The sequence below is a fragment of the Carcharodon carcharias genome, chromosome 9, assembly GCF_017639515.1.
Source record: "Carcharodon carcharias isolate sCarCar2 chromosome 9, sCarCar2.pri, whole genome shotgun sequence".
NCBI classification, from domain to species: domain Eukaryota; kingdom Metazoa; phylum Chordata; class Chondrichthyes; order Lamniformes; family Lamnidae; genus Carcharodon; species Carcharodon carcharias.
The window spans coordinates 130,443,965-130,465,445 of NC_054475.1; the positions used below are offsets into that span (position 1 = coordinate 130,443,965).

The window sequence follows — 21,481 nt, forward strand, 5'->3', positions numbered from 1 at the left end:
TATCCCAGGAATCAGTCTGGTAAACCTTCGCTGCACTCCCTCTATAGCAAGAAAAATAGCGAGGTCATGTTGGAGTTGTATAGAACCTTGGTGAGGCCACAGCTGGAGTACTGTGTGCAGTTCAGGTTGCCACATTACAGGAAGAATGTGATTGCACTGGAGGGGGCACAGAGGAGATTCACCAGGATGTTGCCTGGGATGAAATATTTAAGTTATGGAGAGATTGGATAGACTTGGGTTGTTTTCGTTGGAGCAGAGAAGACTGAGGGGTGACCTGATTGCGGTGTACAAGATTATGAGAGGCATGGACAGAATGGTTAGGGGGCAGCTGTTCCCCTTAGTTGAGGGGACATAAATTCAAGGTGAGAGGCAGGAGGTTAAGGGGGCGGGGGGGGGGGAATGTGAGGAAAAACTTTTTACCCAGAGGGTGGTGACGATCTGGAATGCACTGCCTGGGAGGGTGGTGGAGGCAGTTTGCCTCACGTCCTTTAAAAAGTATCTGGATGAGCATTTGGCACGTCATAACATTCAAGGCTATGGGCCAAGTGCTGGTAAATGGGGTTAGGTAGGTCAGGTGTTTCTCACGTGTCGGTGCAGATTCAGTGGGCTGAAGGGCCTCTTCTGCACTGTGTGATTCTGTGATCCTTCCTCAGATAAGGAAGCCAAAACTGCGCACAATATTCCAGGTGTGGTCCCACCAAGGCCCTGTACAACTGCAGCAAGACATCCCTGCTCCTGTACTCAAATCCTCTTGCTATGAAGGTCAACGTGCCATTTGCCTTCTTTACTGCCTGCTGTACCTGCATGCTTACCTTCAGCAACTGGTTTACGAGGACACCCAGGTCTCATTGCAGATTCTCCTCTCTCAATTTATAGCCATTCAGATAATTATCTGCCTTCCTGTTTTTGCTACCAAAATGGATAACCTCACATTTATCCACATTATACTGCATCTGCCATGCATTTGACCACTCACTCAGCTTGTCCAAATAACTTTGAAGCATCTCTGCATCCTCCTCTCACCCAGCTTTGTATCATCTCCAAATTTGGAGATATTTGATTTAGATGAGGGAACTAAATCTTTAATGTATATATTGTGAATGGCTGGAGTCCCAGCACCAATCCCTGCAGTACCCCACTAGTTACTGCCTGCCATTCGGAAAAAGACCCGTTTATCCCTACTCTTTGTTTCCTGTCTGCCAACCAGTTTTCTCAATACACTGCCCCCAATCCCAAGGGCTTTAATTTTACATACTAATCTCTTCTGTGGGACTTGGCTGAAAGCCTTCTGAAAGTCCAAATAAACCACATCCACTGGCTCCCCTTCATCAGCTATACTGGTCACATCCTCTCGTAACTATTTTCTTCACCCTCTCTAAAGCCCTTCCTCCCTAAAATGTGATGCCCAGAATTGATTCAGTTGAGGCCGAACCAATGTTTTGTAAAGGTTCATCGTAACTTCTTTACTTTTGTACTCTATGCCTCTATTTATAAAGTACTGGATCCTGTATACCTTTTTATCCACTTTTTTAACCTGCCTTGCCATCTCCCCTGGTCTTTCTCTGTTCCTAGACCACCTCAGAATTGCACTCTTTATTTTATATTGTCTCTCCACTTCTTCTGACCAAAATGTATCACTTCACAACATTAAATTTCATCTGCCATGTGTCTGCCCATTCCACCAGCCTGTATATGTCCTACTGAAGTCTTTCACGTAACAATATTTCCAAGTTTTGTGGCACCTGCAAATTTTGAAGTTGTGCCATGTACACCCAAGTCAAGGTTATTAATGATATATCAAGGAAAGCAGTGGTTAAAGTTCTGACTCCTGGGGAGCCCCATAGTACACCGTCATCCTGTCTGGAGAAACTACCGTTCAACACAATGCTCTGTTTCCTGTTATCCATCCAACTTCATATCTAAGCTATCACTTTCTCTGATTCTGCGGGCTTCAACTTTGCTGACCAGCCTGTTATGTGGCACTTTTATCAAATGCCTTTTGGAAATGTCTCAAATACCTTTTCTTTCAGCCTTCTCTGTTACCTCGTTGGAAATCAAGCTGGTTAAATATGATTTGCCTTTAACAAAAGCCATGCTGCTTTTCCTTAATTAAGCCATACTTGGCCAAGTGGCTATTAATTTTGTCCCAAATTATTGTTCTGAAAATCTTTCCCACTGCGGAGATTAAATTGACTGGCCTGTAGTTGTTGGGCTTATCCTTGTACAATTCTTTTGACTAAGGTGTAATATTTGCAATTCTCCAGTCCTCTGACAACACCTCTATATCTAAGGAGGATTGGAAAATTATGGCCAATGCCTCAGCAATTTCCTCCTTTACTTCCCTCATTATCCTTGGATACATCCCATCAGGTCCTGGTGATCTATCAACTTAAGTGCAGGCTGCCCTTCTAATGCATACTTTTAACTAAATTTTTGCCCATCCAGTGTCTCAAATACCTTTTCTTTCAGTTTGAATTTTGTGGCATCTTTTGCCATGATGCAAAATATTCATTTAGTACCTCAGCCATGTCCCCTGCCTCTATGCATAGATCCTAATCTATCCCACCCCTCCTCTTACTAGCCTTTCAATATTCATATGCCTATAGAAGATTCTCTTTCATGTTAGCTGCCAGTGTCTTCTCAGACTCCCTCTCTCCCTTTTGCGTTTCACCTCCGAACTTTCTATATTCAGCCTGATTCTCAGCTGTATTATCAGCCTGACATCTTACTCTCTGGCCCAGATTTTCATCCCCGGATTGGGTTCGCTGAGTCAGGAGATGTTTAAAAATGTCCCTCCGCAGCTTGGCTTATTGGTTGGGGGCAGGGAGGGGGATGGGCTGAAACAGAGCCAGGGCAGGCAACCCCAGAGCAAATGCGCAGGCTGCGTGGTGTGGAGGTGGGGTGGGCACAATGCCTGCCTCTGTGCCCTGGCACTGCATTTAAATAAATAAAAATAATGAAACATAAAAACATTCTTCCAGCTGTCACTCCTCCACACACTCCCTATGGCCCATCATGCCAATCTATGCCAACCCATATCCCACCACCCACCCTATACCCCCATGTCAACTTTGTGCCCTTCCACCCACCCCCATGGCCCCAAAGCTTTGACACTTATTGGATAGATTTGACAGGTTTGACACCTCCTGAACAACTTTGGCAGGTTTGCTAGACAGCGCCTTAACATTTCCTCGACAGCTGGACAGCTCTTTGACAGCTAGACAGTTCCAATGATTTTGTGCATAACAATCCCAAAGGGTGTCTTACCTCCCCCAAAGGTGTCCCAGGGCCCTATCCAAAGGGGGACCATACCTCTCCAAAGGAGTACCCTGGGTATCCAAACACATCTCCCAAGTTCAGACCTCCTCTTACCTGTTCTATTCTGCACATTCCAGATTCCACACTCCTGTTCCTCCAAAACCCCATTTCAGTGGAGGCGGCTGGTGACTTAAATGGCCAGCTGCCTCCATGAATCATGCATGCGTGAAAGCCAGCCCAACTCCTGTCCTGCCCCCGCAAAGATGAGAAATGCCAGGTTCGGGGCGGGGCTTAGAATTTTTGGCCATTTCCAGGATTTTTGCCTTGACAGAGCATCTAGGCCTCTATTTCTTTCGTCAACTATGGAGCACTGGCTTTAGATGCCCAGCCTATCTCTAGTGTATCCAAACCACCTCCTCTTTAAAGGCAGCCCAGTGTTCCACAACAATTTTGCCTGCCAATCTTTGGTTCCAATTTACCCTTTTCTCACTCCACTGAAATTGGCCCTCCTCCAATTAAGTATTAGAATGCTCTAGGTTGCTCCTTGTCCTTTTCCATAGCTAACTTAAACCTTATGATACTGTGATCATTGTTCCCTAAAGTTCCCCTACCAACACTTGATCCACCTCATTCCCCAGAATTAGGTGGAGGAATGCCTCCTTCCTCGCTGGGTCAGTAACATATTGATCAAAGAAATTCTCCTGAACACATTTCAGAAATGTTTCCTCCTCTCTTCCCTTTATTTTATTTCTAGCCCTGTTTGTATTAGGATAATTAATGCCCCCAATTATCACTACTCTATAACTACTGCAGCTCTCTGTAATTTCCCTGCAAATTTGCTTTCCAGATCTTTCCCACTAGTCTGTGACCTATATAATATACCCAATAGTGCAATGATACCTCTGTTGTTTCTTAGCTCTACCTAAATAAAGTCTGCCCTTGATCCACCAAGGTTAGCCTCTCTGTCCAGCATTATAATGTTCTCCTTAATCAGTACTGCTACCCCTCCTTTTTCTTTCCTTCTCTTTCTTTCCTGAATGCCTCATTCTCAGGTATATTGAGTACCCAACTGTGCCCTTTTTGATGAAATTCTCCAGTCATGTGGAGTGCTTATTTCATGTATTTACTGGACTGTCAAATCGATAATGACTTAGCTTGACCTAGATTTCATTGCCAGGAATCCTATATTATTACAATCTAATCACAATGCCCCCAACCCCATGGGTACTCACAGATGATGAAGTAATCCCGGTTTCTAGCGAACTCTAGCCCCATGTAGTTGGGGCTAAACTCCTGGAATTTGATAGTGAATTTTATTTCCTTATCAGGTTTGTTACACGCAACAAGCAACTGGGGGTTGATGACAGTGCTGCATGCCTCTGCCTGTGCCTCGGTCACCAGGTATAGCTTGTAATATTCATACTGGTCTGGATTGTTCATTTTCGGACAGATTATATCCAGCTTGTCGCCGATCTCTGGGTACAACACCAGGCCTTTCCCAGCTTGAAATCTAAAAAATAAGGATCAAGAAGAGTTATAAGTCTGACATTTTAACAGAAGAGTTTCCACTACCAATGAAATACCATAGGACCCTTTGAAATCCAGCAATTGTAGTGTATATCATTGCACTATAATAACTGCCTGCTATTGACCCATAAATATAAACACATATTCAAATATATCTGAAGAGAACAAATATTCTCTCCCCTCAATATTTTCTCCCATTGTCTTCCCTGATACAGGTATGTCAAGCCTGATCTTGTCCTCATTCAATCTCCATACATGAACACATTATAAAAGAATAGAGACAAGTAGCATGAAAGTTGTCAGATTTTCTTCTGCTTAGCCCAGGACGACTGAGGCTAGCTGTAGTACAGCTCTAGCTGAGATCAAAATATGGCATTCCTGGTCTGTAGAGCTCATTACCACTAATTAGTGTATTGAACCACCGGGGCCACTTAAAATACATGGTTTGAGTAACACCTCCTCCACTTTACTATCCAAAAAAGCAACATTTCTATTACAAGTTATTTTGAGCCAACATATCATTGCTCATCAAAACACCTGGAGTGAACTCCATTGTAAAACACAGATTGTGACCATTGGGGAATATCATGCTGCATCAAATGCAATGCCAGCCACAGCCAAAAAAATTGAAAGGGTTTTTTGAAAAATCTATCTGGCTTCTCCAATGATTCCAGAGTGAGTGAACAACCAGGAAAATCCATGGCTTGATTCATGATCAGCGATGAGGTAGTTAATCTCTGCTGGAATAACTGCTGGGCTGTTACAATTAGTCTTAATCCCCCATGATTAAAGAAAGGGAAAATAAATGAGCCAAGATTCCTTCTCCTGACCACAATCCAGAGAACTCTGCTGCAACGACCTGGCTCAGCGGTGAAGTACTGGGCAGAATTTAATGCCCTTCCTCAAGGCAAGTTTCATGGCAAGGGTCATTTAATCAGATGGGAGGATGGCTGATGGGGATCGCAGTGCCTTCCTGCCGCTGCTCCAATTAAGCCCGGGGCAGGAAGGCTCGGAGGTCTCTCGTTCAAAGGCAGTTAGTGTCTTATTGAAGGACCCGGCATTAGGATGATGGGCCTACTGCAAGCCACCCCCGTCCTTGCTGCTGACTCCTCTCCCCGCTTCCTGCAGTTCCCCCACCCGACCATTGCTCACCTGTAGCCTGGATCCCTTGGCAATCCTGGGCATTGGGTCAACATATTACTGGCAGCAGCAATCTCTAACCCCGTGATACTGCCAAGCAATGCACAGCTGCCAGCCTCTGATTGGCCAGCAATTCTCGAGGACGTGGGATTTCCAGGGGTCACTGATCCCAGGGAAGGCCCACCGCTGCCCGGTTAAGTGCTTGATTGGCATTTAATTTGGCAGGCCTTCCTAAAAGGGGGTGACTACTTGCTGGCTTTCCAGCCAGCGGGTAAGAACCACATCAGCTCCATCAAATGCCTTCCACCATGACAGAACAACTCATGGATGCTCACTGTCTAGGCCCGCATGTACACTAGAATCAGTGGTTGGACAGGAGATAGCATGGCATCCATTACTGTATTGCTGCACTGCTCAGAACTGTATTCTAGCAGAGCTAACACCTTCAGGAGAGACAAAAAAAATTCTGGAGAGGACAATTTGCATCTGCAGTGTAAACCTGGTCAAAGAACACATAGCATTGCGTCTTTACTAGCCCTACATTACAAAAGGGCCTACAGTTCAAAAGTACTTCTTTCACTGCAGAATGCTTTGGGGCATCTTGAGGAAATGAAAGGTGCTATATAAATGCTTTCTTAGCTCAGGCAACATACTAAAGGCCAGACACAGAACAGACAGCTCAAATATAGATGAATGCATGTACATGGGAAGCAGGAACATCCTGGAATCTACCAACAATATATCTGACAATAGGAGTAGGCGTAAATGAAAATAAAACAGGCTCAACCTCTTATCCTCCAATCAAAATGAAATTTGGTGAAACCCCATTCAATCTCTGGGTTCAATGCACAAAATGGAAGAAAAATATACAAATTGTCCATCCCTGGGAAGGAGGGTCTTTAGAGAAAAATCTCATCATAATTACTAACACATATATCATGGCCACATGCTTGTCAAGTAACTCTGGAGTTCATTGCAATAATGTGTGAAGTGAGGAGCATGTCACCCGGGTGACGCCCAGTGGCTTCTTGATTAGGAGAAAATCTTTCCTGTTACTATTTTCTTTATCCCAGAGGTATAGAGACATTCCCAGGTCAGGGTTTTATACAGAGTATGTTGTATTGTAGATTACCCAACACTAGCAGGTACAGACAATGTTGTCCAATTTTACAGCAGATCCTTGGTGACTTGGGAATATGTCACCGTTCTACTACTGTCGCTGGGACAAAATCCTAGAACTCCCTTCCTAACAGCACTGTGGGTGTCCCTACATCACATAGACTACAGCAGTTCAAGAAGGCAGTTCACCTCCACCTTCTCAAGGGCAACTAGGGATGGGCAATAAATGCTGGCCCAGCCAGCGAAGCCCACATCCAATGAATGAATAAAAAAAGACACGGGATTATTCTTTTTCCAGGGCATGGATTTTAAATATTTTTTTTGTCTTGAACTTTTAAGTTTCTAAACCTATCAGATTCAGTAGATCCTCAACAATAAGCACAAGGCAAAAAAGTGCGAAGAAACAAGTTCTTCCTGATACCTCAGCAGTACAGGACAAAGGTCCTAGGTTAGATTCCAGTTTACTGCTATATTAACTAATCTTGGCCAGATTGTCGTCAGGTAGACTGAAATTGTCCTTTGTGCCCCTGGGCTAGGCCAATTTGGTAACTCTTCCTGTAAAGTACTTGTATATGATAACTAGGCGAGGAACAGGGCCAGGTTTGGATATTCGATCTCCGACAGTTGATAACCTCCAGGTTGACACTTGAAGCAAGGTCACTGGAGCAAAGTACTGAAGGATACCTGATGTCTTCAGGAGTGAAAGGAAACTGGAGAAAATAAAAGAGTGTGGACTAAGCACACTGTGCTGAATTTTCTTCCAGTATGGATGCATCATAGGTTCTGATCATCACATTGACTCCATTACAGCCACAAAGGAATGGAGCAGCAGCTGGCTGGATTATATGCCAACTATCTGATATCCCTGCTGCTCTACATGACTGGATGCATTGCTTAATGTTCAGATGTTTCTTGGATTAAGGTTTTACAGAGACAGATGGCTATCACAAGCCAACAGTTTAAACTCAGAATTTCACTCCAGTTCCCCACACAAGTTCCAATGTGTTTTAGTTATCATTTATAGAGCGCAGCCTATGTTTTTTAAAATGTCTAGATAAGCAGGCATTTTTCTAAATGTCTCCCTAGTTAACAATTAAGAGCTTTAATGGGTCAGATATATATGTTTTCCTTAGTCTGATAGTAAGCACTTCGAGGTTAAACAAACCATCTGGTAAACTCGTAACTTGATTCCTTACAAGAATGTTGTGGTAATCTTATCAGCTTTTGCAGAGGCCAAACACTACCAAAATCGTCTTATCAAATACAGAGATCCCACTTGCGCAAAACTCTCTTTGCCTAATGTTTTATTGTATTGGACAATATATATTTGAGCAGACCTCTCTAGAAATCAGGTGATATGTTGCTATGTAATTATATCAACATTATAGCATCAAACATATCGCTAAGGTGTTTCCCTTTAGAACCACAAGATCTGTAACTGCACAAAATCCGAGGTCTAAACATTAGTTATTTGATGACGCAAGCTTACAGTCTGGAAGCTAGCTGTGTAGATTTCCATTTCCAGACAGTGTCAGAATTTTTTTGGCCCTGGGTATGAAGAACAGAACCCCTCAGGACAATATGACAGTTGACACCTACATATTACAAATCTGCTGACTTTCTCCCAGAGAGATAGAGAGAAAGAGAAAAGATTTTATCTGTTCACTTTTTCTATAGACAGCTGGAATCAGAAATAAGCCACTTGTGTAGATTTAGTTGAGGGCTGAGAGTGGTGGGTGTAAACTCATGTCCTCATGTTCCATTGGTGCAAAGTATTTACACAATCATTAGGCTGTTATTGAACTCAGTAGCAATTCAGCTTTTTAAGAAATGGTGGACATCATCTGAAAGTGCAGTTGGTTAAGCAGCAATCTAGAAGGCAGCAGCAGTAAAGCAAAAACATCCATGTAAGTGAGCACAGGTATGTGAATTCCACAAAATTTTGAAATAATGATTCAATTTTCATTTATGGTTACTCAAATTTCACACTCACACACCTGACTTATGCCTCTTAGATGGTGAACAGGTTTTGTGGAGTCAGGTGGTGAGTTACTCACCACAGGGTTTCTAGCTTCTGACCTGCTCCTGTAGCCACAGTATTTATATGGTTAGCTCAGTTCAACTTCTAGTCATTGGTAGCCCCAAGGATGTTGATAGTGAGGAACTCAGTGATGGCAATGCCATTGAATGTCAAGGGGTGGTGGTGAGATTCTGTCTCGTTGAAAATGGTTATTGCCTGGCATTTGTGTGTTACTTGCCACTTGTCTGCCCAAACCTGGATATCATCCAGGTCTTGCTGAATTTGGATGTGGACTGCTTCAGTACCTGAAGAGTCGCGAATGGTACTGAACATTGTGTAATCATAGAGAACATCCCCACTTCTGATCTTATGATGGAAGGAAGGTCATTGATGAAGCAGCTGAAGGTGGTTGGGCCTAGGATACTACCCTGAAGAACTCCTGCAGTGATGTCCTGGACTAAGATGATTGACCACCAACAACCACAAACATCTTCCTTTGTGCTAGGCCTGATTCCAATCAGTAGAGTGTTTTCCCCCTGATTGCCACTGACTCCAGTTTTGTTAGGGCTCCCTGATGCCACACTCAGTCAAATGCTGTCTTGATGTCAAAGGTCGTCACTCTCATCTCAAGCGGTATTTGACACAAGTCTTCTCAGCTGAACGATGATTGTCAGCAGGCTTCTTTTCCCTGGAATGGGTCTTACAGATGCGGCCAATCCTATCCTGTCCTAATATCCACAAACACAAATTTTCTACTAGACCACTGCATAGTGATCGAGTCTTCACCATGATGAATTAACTCGACAAAATGTGAGACTGAAGCTGAGCATCTCACTGATCAGTATGACTCAATCCACAACAAGGGACATATTTAGTCTGTTCAGATCAAACATTTTTACGCACAACCAGTTTATGTTACCAAATGTACAATGCCCAATATTACAGATGATACAAAAATATAGATAAAGGAAAATCTGCTCACGTCATTTCATGTTTAGGCAGTGAGAAAAGTTACCACCGCCAGTAGACTAATCTAAGGCTGTTTATGTATTCTTCAAATACAACCCAATATGGCTGAGTCACGCTAACTGTTTAGTCTCTTTCTATACTTGATCTCACTGGACACACAGTTCAGATCGCATGATCTTAATGACTCCCATTCCTCTCATTTTTCACAATAGGTCTACATTTCTTTCTTAGGATGTTCCATGGAAGGGGGAAGAGCTAAAGAATATATTCCTTCGGGAAGGCTTTGACTCTTCATACTTCACACCTCTGAAGGTGTGTTTGGATGTTTTTCTAAGTTAAAGATATTATAAAAATGCACTTTTTTGTTGCTGTTGTCCCTCACAGGTGCTGACTACTAACAGAAAGCAGCATCTGATAACCAGCCTGGGAGTTCAGAGGGACCTTACCTCTACCTGATTCACCCAATGTGGTCTATCTCCTTCTCTTACCTCTTTGTTGCATCCAGAAGGAGCTAGGAAAGAAGAGAGGTGCTTGAACAAGCTAGCTGTGACAAACTTAATACAGAAGACTCATCTATTAGTCAGTTGGTAATGTCATGAGAAGCCACATGGAAGCACCTGAATGCACAATAGTTAGATGCTGGTGTCACCTTCATAGTTGTAGACAAGGCAGTGGCCTTGTGGGAAGTGGCTGCAAGTCAGATTTCAGCAGCCAGCGTACCTCAGTTGTGGTGTCTGGGGAAAAACTGCAGTCTTCTCATACACTTTCAACTAAAAGGTTTGGATAGATTGTCCGTTGCCTGTGGATCCAATAGTGCAGAACTGGGAAGTATGGTGTTGCTATGTTCTCTTGGCTTCCATTCAAGAGGGCAGGGTGGATATAAAAGTAGCGGAGTCCGAGCATTTGATAATTCAGGAGGGAAGGAGTGGGAGGTTGGTGGATGTCAGGCTGGAGGAGACTGCAAAGGTAAGGAGCAGTAAGGCCATGAAAGGGATTAAACACAAGGGTGAACATTTTAAATTTGAGACGTTGGAGGACTGGGCATTAATTTAAATCAGCAGGGGTGATGAATGAGTGGAATGTGCTCACAAATGGAAAAATACCAACTGGTGCAATAGTGTTCACAATTGATGCAAATGGGTGTGCTCCTCTGAGGTTGGTATTGAGGCACACAGTTAAAGCAATTTCACTCTGCATTTAGCCCATGCAATACCTGACTCGGGATTATTTAATGCTGGTACTATTTGCCAGGAATGGAAAGTGGTCCAGTTCTTAAAAAAAGCCCTTTGATAGTATGAATACAAACTTTATGTATAAAAACAAGGAGTTTTGATAATGTGGCAGTTTCTTTAAAATTGAATAGGCAAATTTTCCCCAAAGGCAGAAAACAGACAGCATTTAGTAAAGGAGGGTGTATAGACAAAACACAAACACTTTCCAGTATAGCAGTAACATCAACATGGTAGACTTAAACCAAGCATGTTGTGTAGCACAAATACCTCATCCCTTTACCAACATCCAGCCTTAATGTGGCTCAGAGCCATGTTGAGGGCAGTCATACGCCACCACATGCAATACAGCCTCTGCCAACTTATGCAGGAACCAACAGGTTTCTGTTTGTACCTACATAATAATCATATTTCTGGGGAAATGTTCCTTAACTAGCCCATGTCAGTCTCCTGCCACCACCCACTCCGTTTACATTTCTTTCTGGTATCATTCTCTGTCTGATGCCAATCAGAGTTGAAGACAGGCAAATTCAGCAGCTATTCACAAGACTCAAATCCATGGAAAATATGTGTTTCCATGGCTGCCAGAACAAGGCGAGTCAGCTTTTAAGGCAAGAGATCTACTGCGCGTAATAGGCGACTGCAGCTTTCTAATGTAAAAGCATCCAGTCGCCAGGCACCTGCGCACGCATGCACACACACACAAACGGTGGATCTACATCAACTCCATGCCATTGACTGCAGCCATGAAGTACTCTCACTGTTGATACTACTCTAAGGGAAGTGACTTGACCTTCGGAGACTGAATTATGTAAGAGAGTCAGTGTCTCATGGGCTGTTGACCCTCTGTATTAAGTTGAAGAGTAGAACCAGATCTCCTCCCTCCTTATCATTGAAGATCACAAATAATGTTTAAGAATGGCAGAAAGAAGAAATAGTAGAAAACAACATATGAAGGTTATGGATTTCTGAATGTGGCTTCATAAGACTCCTTCACAAAAATGAAGTAGAGGCTCCAGAGACATGCACACACTGAATCAAGTCAATAGCTTCCAACTTTGCTGGAATCTTTCCTAGGTAATCAATGTGATAAAATAATAACTCTACTAAATTGGAAATAAATAGATAAAAGCAAAAAACTGTGGATGCTGGAAATCCAAAACAAAAATAAAAATACCTGGAAAAACTCAGCAAGTCTGGCAGCATCTGCGGAGAGGAACACAGTTAACATTTCGACTCTGTATGACTCTTCAACAGAACTAAGTAAAAATAGAAGAGAGGTGAAATATAAACTGGTTTAAGGTGGGGGGTGGGGAACAAGTAGAACTGGATAGAGAGCCAGTGATAGGTGGAGATAGCCAAAAGATGTCAGAGACAAAAGGACAAAGAGGTGTTGAAGCTGGTGATATTATTTAAGGAATGTGCTAATTAAGGGTAGAAAGCAGGACAAGCAAGGTACAGATAGCCCTAGTGAGGATGGGGTGAAGGAATTGAAATAGGCTAAAAGGTAGAGATAAAACAATGGATGGAAATACATTTAAAAATAATGGAAAAACGTGGGAAAAGAAAAATCTATATAAATTATTGGAAAAAAAGAATAAAAGGGGGGGGTGGTGGATAGAGGAGAGAGTTAATGATCTAAAATTATTGAACTCAATATACAGTCTGGAAGGCTGTAAAGTGCCTAGTTGGAAGATGAGGTGCTGTTACTACAGTTTGCGTTGAACTTCACTGGAGAAATGCAGCAAGCCAAGAACAGACATGTGGGCATGAGAGCAGGGTGGAGTGTTGAAATGGCAAGCGACAGGGAGGTTCTCACACTGAACAATTTCTCCTTAAACTCCTCTCACTACTCCCAAATAAAAGGTTTGGCTATGGGTACCCGCATGGGCCCTAGTTATGCCTATCTCTTCATGGGGTATGTGGAACATTCCTTGTTCTAGTCCTACTCCGACCCCCTCCCACAACTCTTTCTCCGGTACATCTATGATTGCTTCGGTGCTGCTTCAGGCTTTCGTCGGGACCTGGAAAAATTTATTAATTTTGCTTCCAATTTCTGCCCCTCCATCATTTTCACATGGTCCAACTCTGACACTTCTCTTCCCTTCCTTGACCTCTCTGTCTCAATTTCTGGTGATAGACTGTCCACCAATATCTATTACAAGCCTACCGACTCCCACAGCTACCTCGACTACAGCTCCTCACACCCCACTTCCTGTAAGGACTCCATCCCAATCTCTCAGTTCCTTTGCCTCCGTCGCATCTGTTCTGATGATGCCACTTTCCAAAACAGTTCTTCTGACATGTCTTCCTTCTTCCTTAACTGAGGTTTTCCACCCAAGGTGGTTGACAGGGCCCTCAACCGTGTCCGGCCCATCTCCCGCGCATCCACCTCACGCCTTCTCCTCCCTCCCAGAAACATGATAGGGTCCACCTTGTCCTCACTTATCACCCCACCAGCCTCTGCATTCAAAGGATCATCCTCCACCATTTCCGCCAACTCCAGCATGATGCCACCATCAAACACATCTTCCCTTCATCCCCCCGGCAGCATTCCACAGGGATTGTTCCCTCCAGGACACCCTGGTCCACTCCTCCATCACCCCCTACACCTCAACCCCCTCCCATGGCACCTTCCCATGCAACCGCAGAAGGTGCAACACCTGCCTCTTTACTTCCCCTCTCTTCACCGTCCAAGGGCCCCAACACTCCTTTCAAGTGAAGCAGCATTTCACTTGCACTTCCCTCAATTTAGTCTACTCCATTTTTTGCTCCCAATGTGTTTTCCTCTACATTGGAGAGACCAAATGCAGGCTGGGTGACCGCTTTGCAGAACACCTTCGGTCTTTCCGCAAGCATGACCCAGACCTCCCTTGCCACTTCAACACTCCATCCTGCGCTCATGCCCACATGTCTGTCCTTAGCCTGCTGCATTGTTCCAGTGAAGCTCAACGCAAACTGGAGGAACAGCAACTCATCTTCTGACTAGGCACTTTACAGCCTTCCGGACTGAATATGGAGTTTAACAATTTTAGATCGTGAATTCTCTCCTCCATCCCCACCCAGTTTCCGATCCCCCCCCCAATTTTTTTCCTTTTTTTTCCCAATAATTTATATAGATTTTTCTTTTCCCACCTATTTCCATTATTTTTAAATGTATTTCCATCCATTGTTTTATCTCTAACTTTTAGCCTATTTCAATTCCTTCACCCCACCCCCACTAGGGCTATCTGTACCCTGTGTGTCCCGCTTTCCACCCTTAATTAGCACATTCCTAAGATAATATCACCAGCTTCAACACCTCTTTGTCCTTTTGTCTATGACATCTTTTGGCTATCTCCACCTATCACTGGCCCTTTATCCAGCTCTACTTGTCCCATCCCCCCATAAACCAGCTTATATTTCACCTCTCTTCTATTTTTACTTAGTTCTGTTGAAGAGTCATACGGAGTCGAAACGTTAACTGTGTTCCTCTCTGCAGATGCTGCCGGACCTGCTAAGTTTTTCCAGGTATTTTTATTTTTGTTTTGGAAATAAATAGGTTTTGTACAGTGTAACGTAGCTGGAGTTGAGTAAGATTGACTCCGGAAGTATATTTTTGCATAAAGTGTGCCCTGGATACATCAAAGTTTTCATTGTTATGCCCTCTCTTGGCATTGAGGCTCACGAAGAGGTGAATGCAATATCTCCTTCCTCCCCTCACTTGCCTATGTTTTTTTAAAAAATAACTCTAGGAGTCACTATTTCTCAGACAGTATGGTCTAGTCTAATCTACAATCTCCATAGATTATAATAAGAGAAAAAGAGGGATAAGAAAGAGCAAAAGGAAAGAAAGAACTCCAACTACAAAGAGTTAACATTGTTGTGAAAAGAGACAAGGGAAAAACAAGTTGAGAAGAGAGAGCAATTCCCCAGGAGGCTCAACAGGAATTTAATGTCACTTCAATTATATCAAAATCTATTTATAGTTACTACTCTCTATAGGCATGTGCCTGTGCCCTGTAGCATTAATAACACAGTGTATATGCCTCAGGAGGCAAAGAAGAATTTCAGCAGCACATAGCATCAGGTCCATCATTTTGATTCTCACCACAGGGGTCTGAGCTCTTGACTTATCTATACAAGGCAGCAAGGTGCTTTAGCCATTGTTGATCCACAGACATCCTTCCAATATTAAGGAAAATCTGCACCCAAAATGAGAAAGTTTGAACATAAGTCTGTAGTAACTGGCCATGTGCAATACAGAAGAAAAGGCAAGAATTCATCTTTCCACAAATGTCTCAAAATGTTTCAGAACCAAATGAATGACTTATTGAAATATAGTCACCATTACAAAGGCAGATACAACAGTCAAAAACTGACAGCACAAGATCCTACAAACTATAATGAGATAAATGACCTGTTAATCGATCTTGGGTGGTTTAGATTGAGGCAGCCATAATGTCATGGAGCCTCCTGCTCTGATTTTACATGGGATTTATGTCAACCTGGGCCAATGAAACAGGCAGACTCAATCTAAACACTCATTCAAAAGACAGCAATTCCAACAATGCAGCACTCCTTCAATACTGCAATGAAATCTCTGCCTTGATTATCTGATCAAGTCTTCAATTGGACTATAGGACATACCTTTTAGATCAGAGGTGGGCTACCAACAGCTTCAAGGCTGCATTAAGAATGCATTTTCACTGGGTAATACGAATGAAATGTTAACGTTTCTTACATTATACCACATGGTAGAGCACAATTGTCATGCAGCATCCAAAGCAAGGTGAAAGAGGGGAGGAAATAAAGGCAGAGAGAGAGGGAGAATGGCCAAGAGACAAAGGCAGAAGTGAAGCAAAGAGCAAGAAAAGAGTAAGACAGAGGCAGAGGGAGAGAGAACAAGAGAACACAAGAATAAAAGGGAAACAAAGAAACAGACAGAAAGACAAAGAAATACTTCCTGAATTAAGAGGAAAAATGGATCCTAAACAAAGGAAGGTGATAGTGGGACGAGTCACAAAAAGCTTGCTCAAAAATATGTGTTTTTAGGATGGGTCAAAGGAGAAAGGGTAAGTGGAGACACAGAAGGGTTTAAGGAAGGAACTAGAGAATGGAATCTAGGTCATCAGGCAAGGGAAGGGGGCAATGCACAAGAGGCCAGATTTGGAGGAACAGAGTTTAAGCAGTAGAGAGCTGTAGCATTGGAAAAATTTAGAGATAGGGAGCACTGAGGCCATGGAGGACTTTAAACAAAAGAATGAAAGCTTTAAATTTGAGTAATTGCTTAGGAACCTAAGTGCAGCACTGAGGGTAAGGGTGCTGGTAAACATGAATTGGTACAGGATGGGGTGTGGAATTAACTGAAGTTTATGGCACATGGAGGATGGATGGCTGTTCAGGAGAGGTAATGGAAAGGTAGAGCTGTGTATCATCTGCACACATATGAAAGCTGACTCCCATGGCTGTGGATGATGCTACCAGGAGGCAGCAAATAGATGTAGTCTACAACTGTGAAGGGCACTGGTGAGACCACACCTGCACTACTATATACAGTTTTGGTTTCCTTACTTAAGGAGGGATATACTTGCATTGGAGGCAGTTCAGGGAAGGTTCACTAAGCTGATTCCTGAGATGGGGTGTTTGAGTTATGAGAAAAGGTTGATTAGGTTGGGCCTATATTCATTGGACATTAGAAGAATGGGAAGTGGCCTTATTCAAACATATAAGATTTTGAGGGGGCTTGAGAGGGTAGATGCTAGATACAAGGCCGACACTTCAATGCAGTACTAAGAGGGTGCTGCACTCTCGGAGGTGCCATCTTTCAAATGAGATGTTGAAACAAGGCCCCATCTGTCCTCTTAAGTTGACATAAAAGATCCCATTGCACTATTTTGAAGAAGAACAGGGGAGTTATGCTGGTACAAAAACAAAAATAGCTGGAAAAATTCAGCAGGTCTGACAGCACCTGTGGAGAGGAACACGCTCTGATGAAGAGTCATACGGACTCGAAACGTTAACTGTGTTCCTCTCCGCAGATGCTGTCAGACCTGCTGAGTTTTCCAGCTATTTTTGTTTTTGTTTCAGATTTCCAGCATCTGCAGTATTTTGCTTTTATCTCAGAGTTATGCTGGTATCCAGGTCAATATTTATCCTTCCATCAACATCACAAAACAGATTATCTGGACAGTATCACATTGTTGTTTGTGGGAGTATGCATAAATTGGCTGCTGTGTTTTCTACAGTACAACAGAGATTACTCTTCAAAAAGTATTTAATTGGCTGTGAACTACTTTGGGACATTCTGTGGCCACAAATAGTGCTATGTAAATGCAAGTGTGTTTTTCTTTCTTCACACTGCAAATAATGAACAGTTTTGGTCACTACAACACAAGGCAATCATCCAAGCACCAGAAGCAGTGCAAAGAAAAGCTACTTGACAGATCCAAAGCATCAGCTGACTGTGTTATATGAAAAACTGAAGAAACTTCAGTACGGCAGTCTCAAAAGAACAACTGAAAGTTGACATCATGGAGGTATAATCATGGTAAACATTTAAAGGTAAAGGTAAATCTGGTACACTATGACAAACTAAATCAGGACAAGCATCAGGATGGCTGAGGCACAGACACACAACAGTTGAATAACAGAATGGGCTTTCACATAGGATTCTCTTCATGTAGAATCCCTGTTGTCCGAGGTTGGGCCTATACTCATTGAGGTTAGAAGGATGATGGGTGACCTTATTAAAAAATAAGATCTTGAGGTAGTTTGACAGGGTAGATGCTGAGAGGATGTTTCCCCTCATTGGAGATTCAAAGACTCGGAACTAATTTCAAAATAAGGGATCTCCCATTTAAGACAGAGATGGGGAGGGATTTCTTCTCTCAGTGGATCGTTAGTCTTTGGAATTCTCTTCCACAGAGTAGTGGAGGGTGGTCATTGAATATATGCAAGGCTGAGCTACCACAGATTTTTGATGAACAAGTGAGTCAAGGGATGGGGGGCAAGCAGGAAAGTGCATTTAAGGCCATAGTCAGATCAGCCATGATCATATTGAATGGTGGGGTAGGTTCAAGGGGCCGAATGGCCTATTCTTTCTCCTATTTCTTATGATTTTATGGGTCACTAATCATAGCTTCTGCCAAGATATCGCAATAAGGCAAGTTGAGGGGGCAGGCTCCAAGACCCCAAGAACTACTTCAGCCAGTACTGGGATTGAACCCACAGGCAGAACTTTCCATGCTCAGTGGCAGCAGGCATGTTTGGCGGTGCGTGGACAACATGGCGAGGCCAAAAATCCGTTTCACAATGTTGTGAAGCCAGTTTGCAATCGTTCGCTCTGCCTGTCAATGGCAGACCATGTTTCCTGCCGTCAGACGTCGGGAACCTCATTGTAATATATCTGTATGTCATTGTAAACCCAGTTCGCCAGAATCATCCCCCCACGCTGGACCATCCGAGCGGTATGACTGCATGCCGATGTACTTCACAACTGTATATAAGTGACGTGCACCTGGCGGCCTGCACTTCGCTCGGGACTTCGAGGTTTGTTGGCCTACCTTGCTTCAGGCAGCACTCGCAGTCATCAGCACCAGGCTTCACAGGCAGCACATCACTTTTAGGGGGGCTCACGGGCAGGTCTCTAACTACCAGACCAGCCATAAGGCAGGGGTGACTTTTCAATGGCTGCAGGGCTAGGGCTTTCTTCTGGAAGGGAGAGAAGTGGCCTCAGGCAAGGGAAGAGTCTGCAGGATGAGGGCTGTACTGGGGAAGAAGGGTAACCCAGGGTCCGTGTGGAGGCACAAGTTGATCTGTGCAAGTGGCCTCAAGGTGGTGAGGGTTGAGGAGGCAGCCTCCAGAGGAGATGAGGCCAGATGGAGATGGGGTGGGTGTGGGTGCGAAAGAGTGAATGGTGATGTTCCTTGAGCTGGCAGTGAGTGAGATGCCAGTGAATGTGTGGTGGGCTTAAGTGGGTGACTTTAGAGTGATGAGATGGTTGCTCTACCCTGGTGACACAGATTAGATCATTCATCCTCTTTCTGTATTGGATGGCCAACCTCTTCTGTGCAGCCTTGGCACCGACCACCACTGCCGTCATCTACTAGGCCAGAGTGGTGAGATTGCTGGACCTCCTGCGGCCTGAGAGGGGGTAGAAGACATCACAGCAGATCTCCACGGTGTCCAAAAGGCGTTCCAGGGAAGCAATACTGAATCAGGGGGCTGCAGTCTTCCTACTTTTGGGGCCACATCTTCTGTGCAGCATTACGGCCAGCAGATAATACCTTCTTTTTCCTGCCCATTACCACACTTAGTGCAAACCTGGAACAATTCCACCCCATGTTCTTGCATTATTCTGCACCACATTCTAGCCATCTAACAAATTGAACTAACCAATGCACTCAGTTCCCCACACACACCCCACCATCCCTCCGCCACATCACCACCCCAACCTATATAAGGTCACAAGAAGCAACAGCCTTTGCTCATTGGAGAAATATTGAGATGCTGTGATAGGGGTTGGGGAAATTAAAGTACCTGAAAACATACAAAATCCCATAGTAACTGATAAAAATAAAATCTACTCCACGTATTGCATGCAGAGATCAAGTCATTTATGCCAGTTTGGTAAGGTGAGGCTAAAAAATGTTTGCCGTGGAGGAAAAATATACTATTTGTTTTCCAGTAACCAAAGCAGCTCATGTCATTATCTCTGGTGAGAACTCTCCCTAACTTCTTTCTGAACCCGTTCAGTGGAGATATTCACCCCGTTCCTCATTCCCAAAAGATTCCCTTTTGGAACAACGTAGCTCCAACCTCACTGTTAGCAATGGCACAGGACATCTGTTCTTTGCCCTTCCTATCTTGAAGGCACTGATACTTGCTGGGGTAGAATTACACAGGAAGCTGTCACCTTGCTAATTTGCTCAAGGACCATCACTTCATACGTGAACACAGATAGTGAATCTTAGCAACCTACCCTGATTCTGTTCTCATTTGTTTTCCAGGAGGAGTCACTCAATAGCGATCAGCAGCAAGAGCACTAATTGCCACTTCAACTCCAGGTCTCAAAATCCGTAGACACAAATGTGCTTAAATTTTAAATTTTAGAGCTGTCTCTTAAAGCAAACTGTATTCCTGTAGAAAAATATTTGGCAAACATTTTTCCTGCGATAGAACAACAGCCATTAGCTGTCTGCCATCTACAGCAGAACAGAATGATGTAATTCAAGATGTGTATTACAATTCCAGATGTCATCAAATGGAGCAAGAATTGCCAGATATGCTTTTATGAAGACAGAATCCCTTTAATATCCTTCTACATTACTCCTCCCTCTGCTGTCAAACATCCTTTGCCAGATCCCCTTTTTCGCATCTCCGTTCTTTGCCTCCAAGCTTCATCGGTGACACAGAACAATTGTCACATGCCTCATGTAGTGGAAAAGACAACAAGCAGCACTGCTTAGTACTAACATAAATATTAATGAGATACACAATGCATGAATATTAACAAGACACATCATGAATATGTATGAGTTTTAACAAATGCAACAAATTCAGTCTGGCAGAGGACAACCTGGTTTAATTTTCTTAAAGTAAAAAAAGCTGTTTTTGTCTTTGTGATGGGAGTCAGCCTTCTGTTTCCTTCTCATTTCTGCACAACTCCACAATTTCTCTTTAATCTTAATTTTTTTTAGAGAGGCAGATTTAGTAAACAAATTCCTTTATAAGCCTGAAATAGAAAATTTGTGGAGTAACCTTTTACACCAGAGCACATGACAGAAAAAAGGGACTGTCGAGAGAATTCAAATCTGCTGAGTGGCAAAATGACAACGCGTCACAACACACAAGTCGGAAGGTACATGGTCAATACTGTGAGGGTATTAGTGAGGCAAAAACACGGGGCAGAACCTTATGGCTCTGTTGCAGCAGGGGCGGGGCCATAAAATACAACAAGCCGTTCATTGACTTCGGCAGGCCGTAAAACCTGCGGCGTAATATTCCACCCATGGATGCGGATTGGATAATTTGGTATGAAATTAAAACTAGTGTCCTTGGACAAGATCTTGGTTAGACCTCATCTGGAAGAATGGGGGATGAATTGGTCTTGGGCAGTAGTTCATAAACAGATAGCGGCAAATCAGCAGCCCACTACATCCTGCCAATTTTCTTTCCTGAGAAAGAGAAAAAGGGACAGGAATATAAATTGGGCCGTTGATCTCCATAATCCACCATA

General features: G+C 43.4%; 1 protein-coding gene across 2 annotated transcripts in view; it reads right to left on the reverse strand.

The window, feature by feature from the left end:
- Window positions 1-21,481, reverse strand: part of efnb1 (ephrin-B1) — a 229,906-nt gene that overhangs the window by 93,816 nt on the left and 114,609 nt on the right. For both annotated transcript variants that reach the window (XM_041195082.1, XM_041195081.1), the window contains exon 2: window positions 4,491-4,768. In XM_041195082.1, coding sequence (XP_041051016.1) covers window positions 4,491-4,768 — 278 coding nt within the window. The remainder of the gene's footprint in view (window positions 1-4,490; window positions 4,769-21,481) is intronic.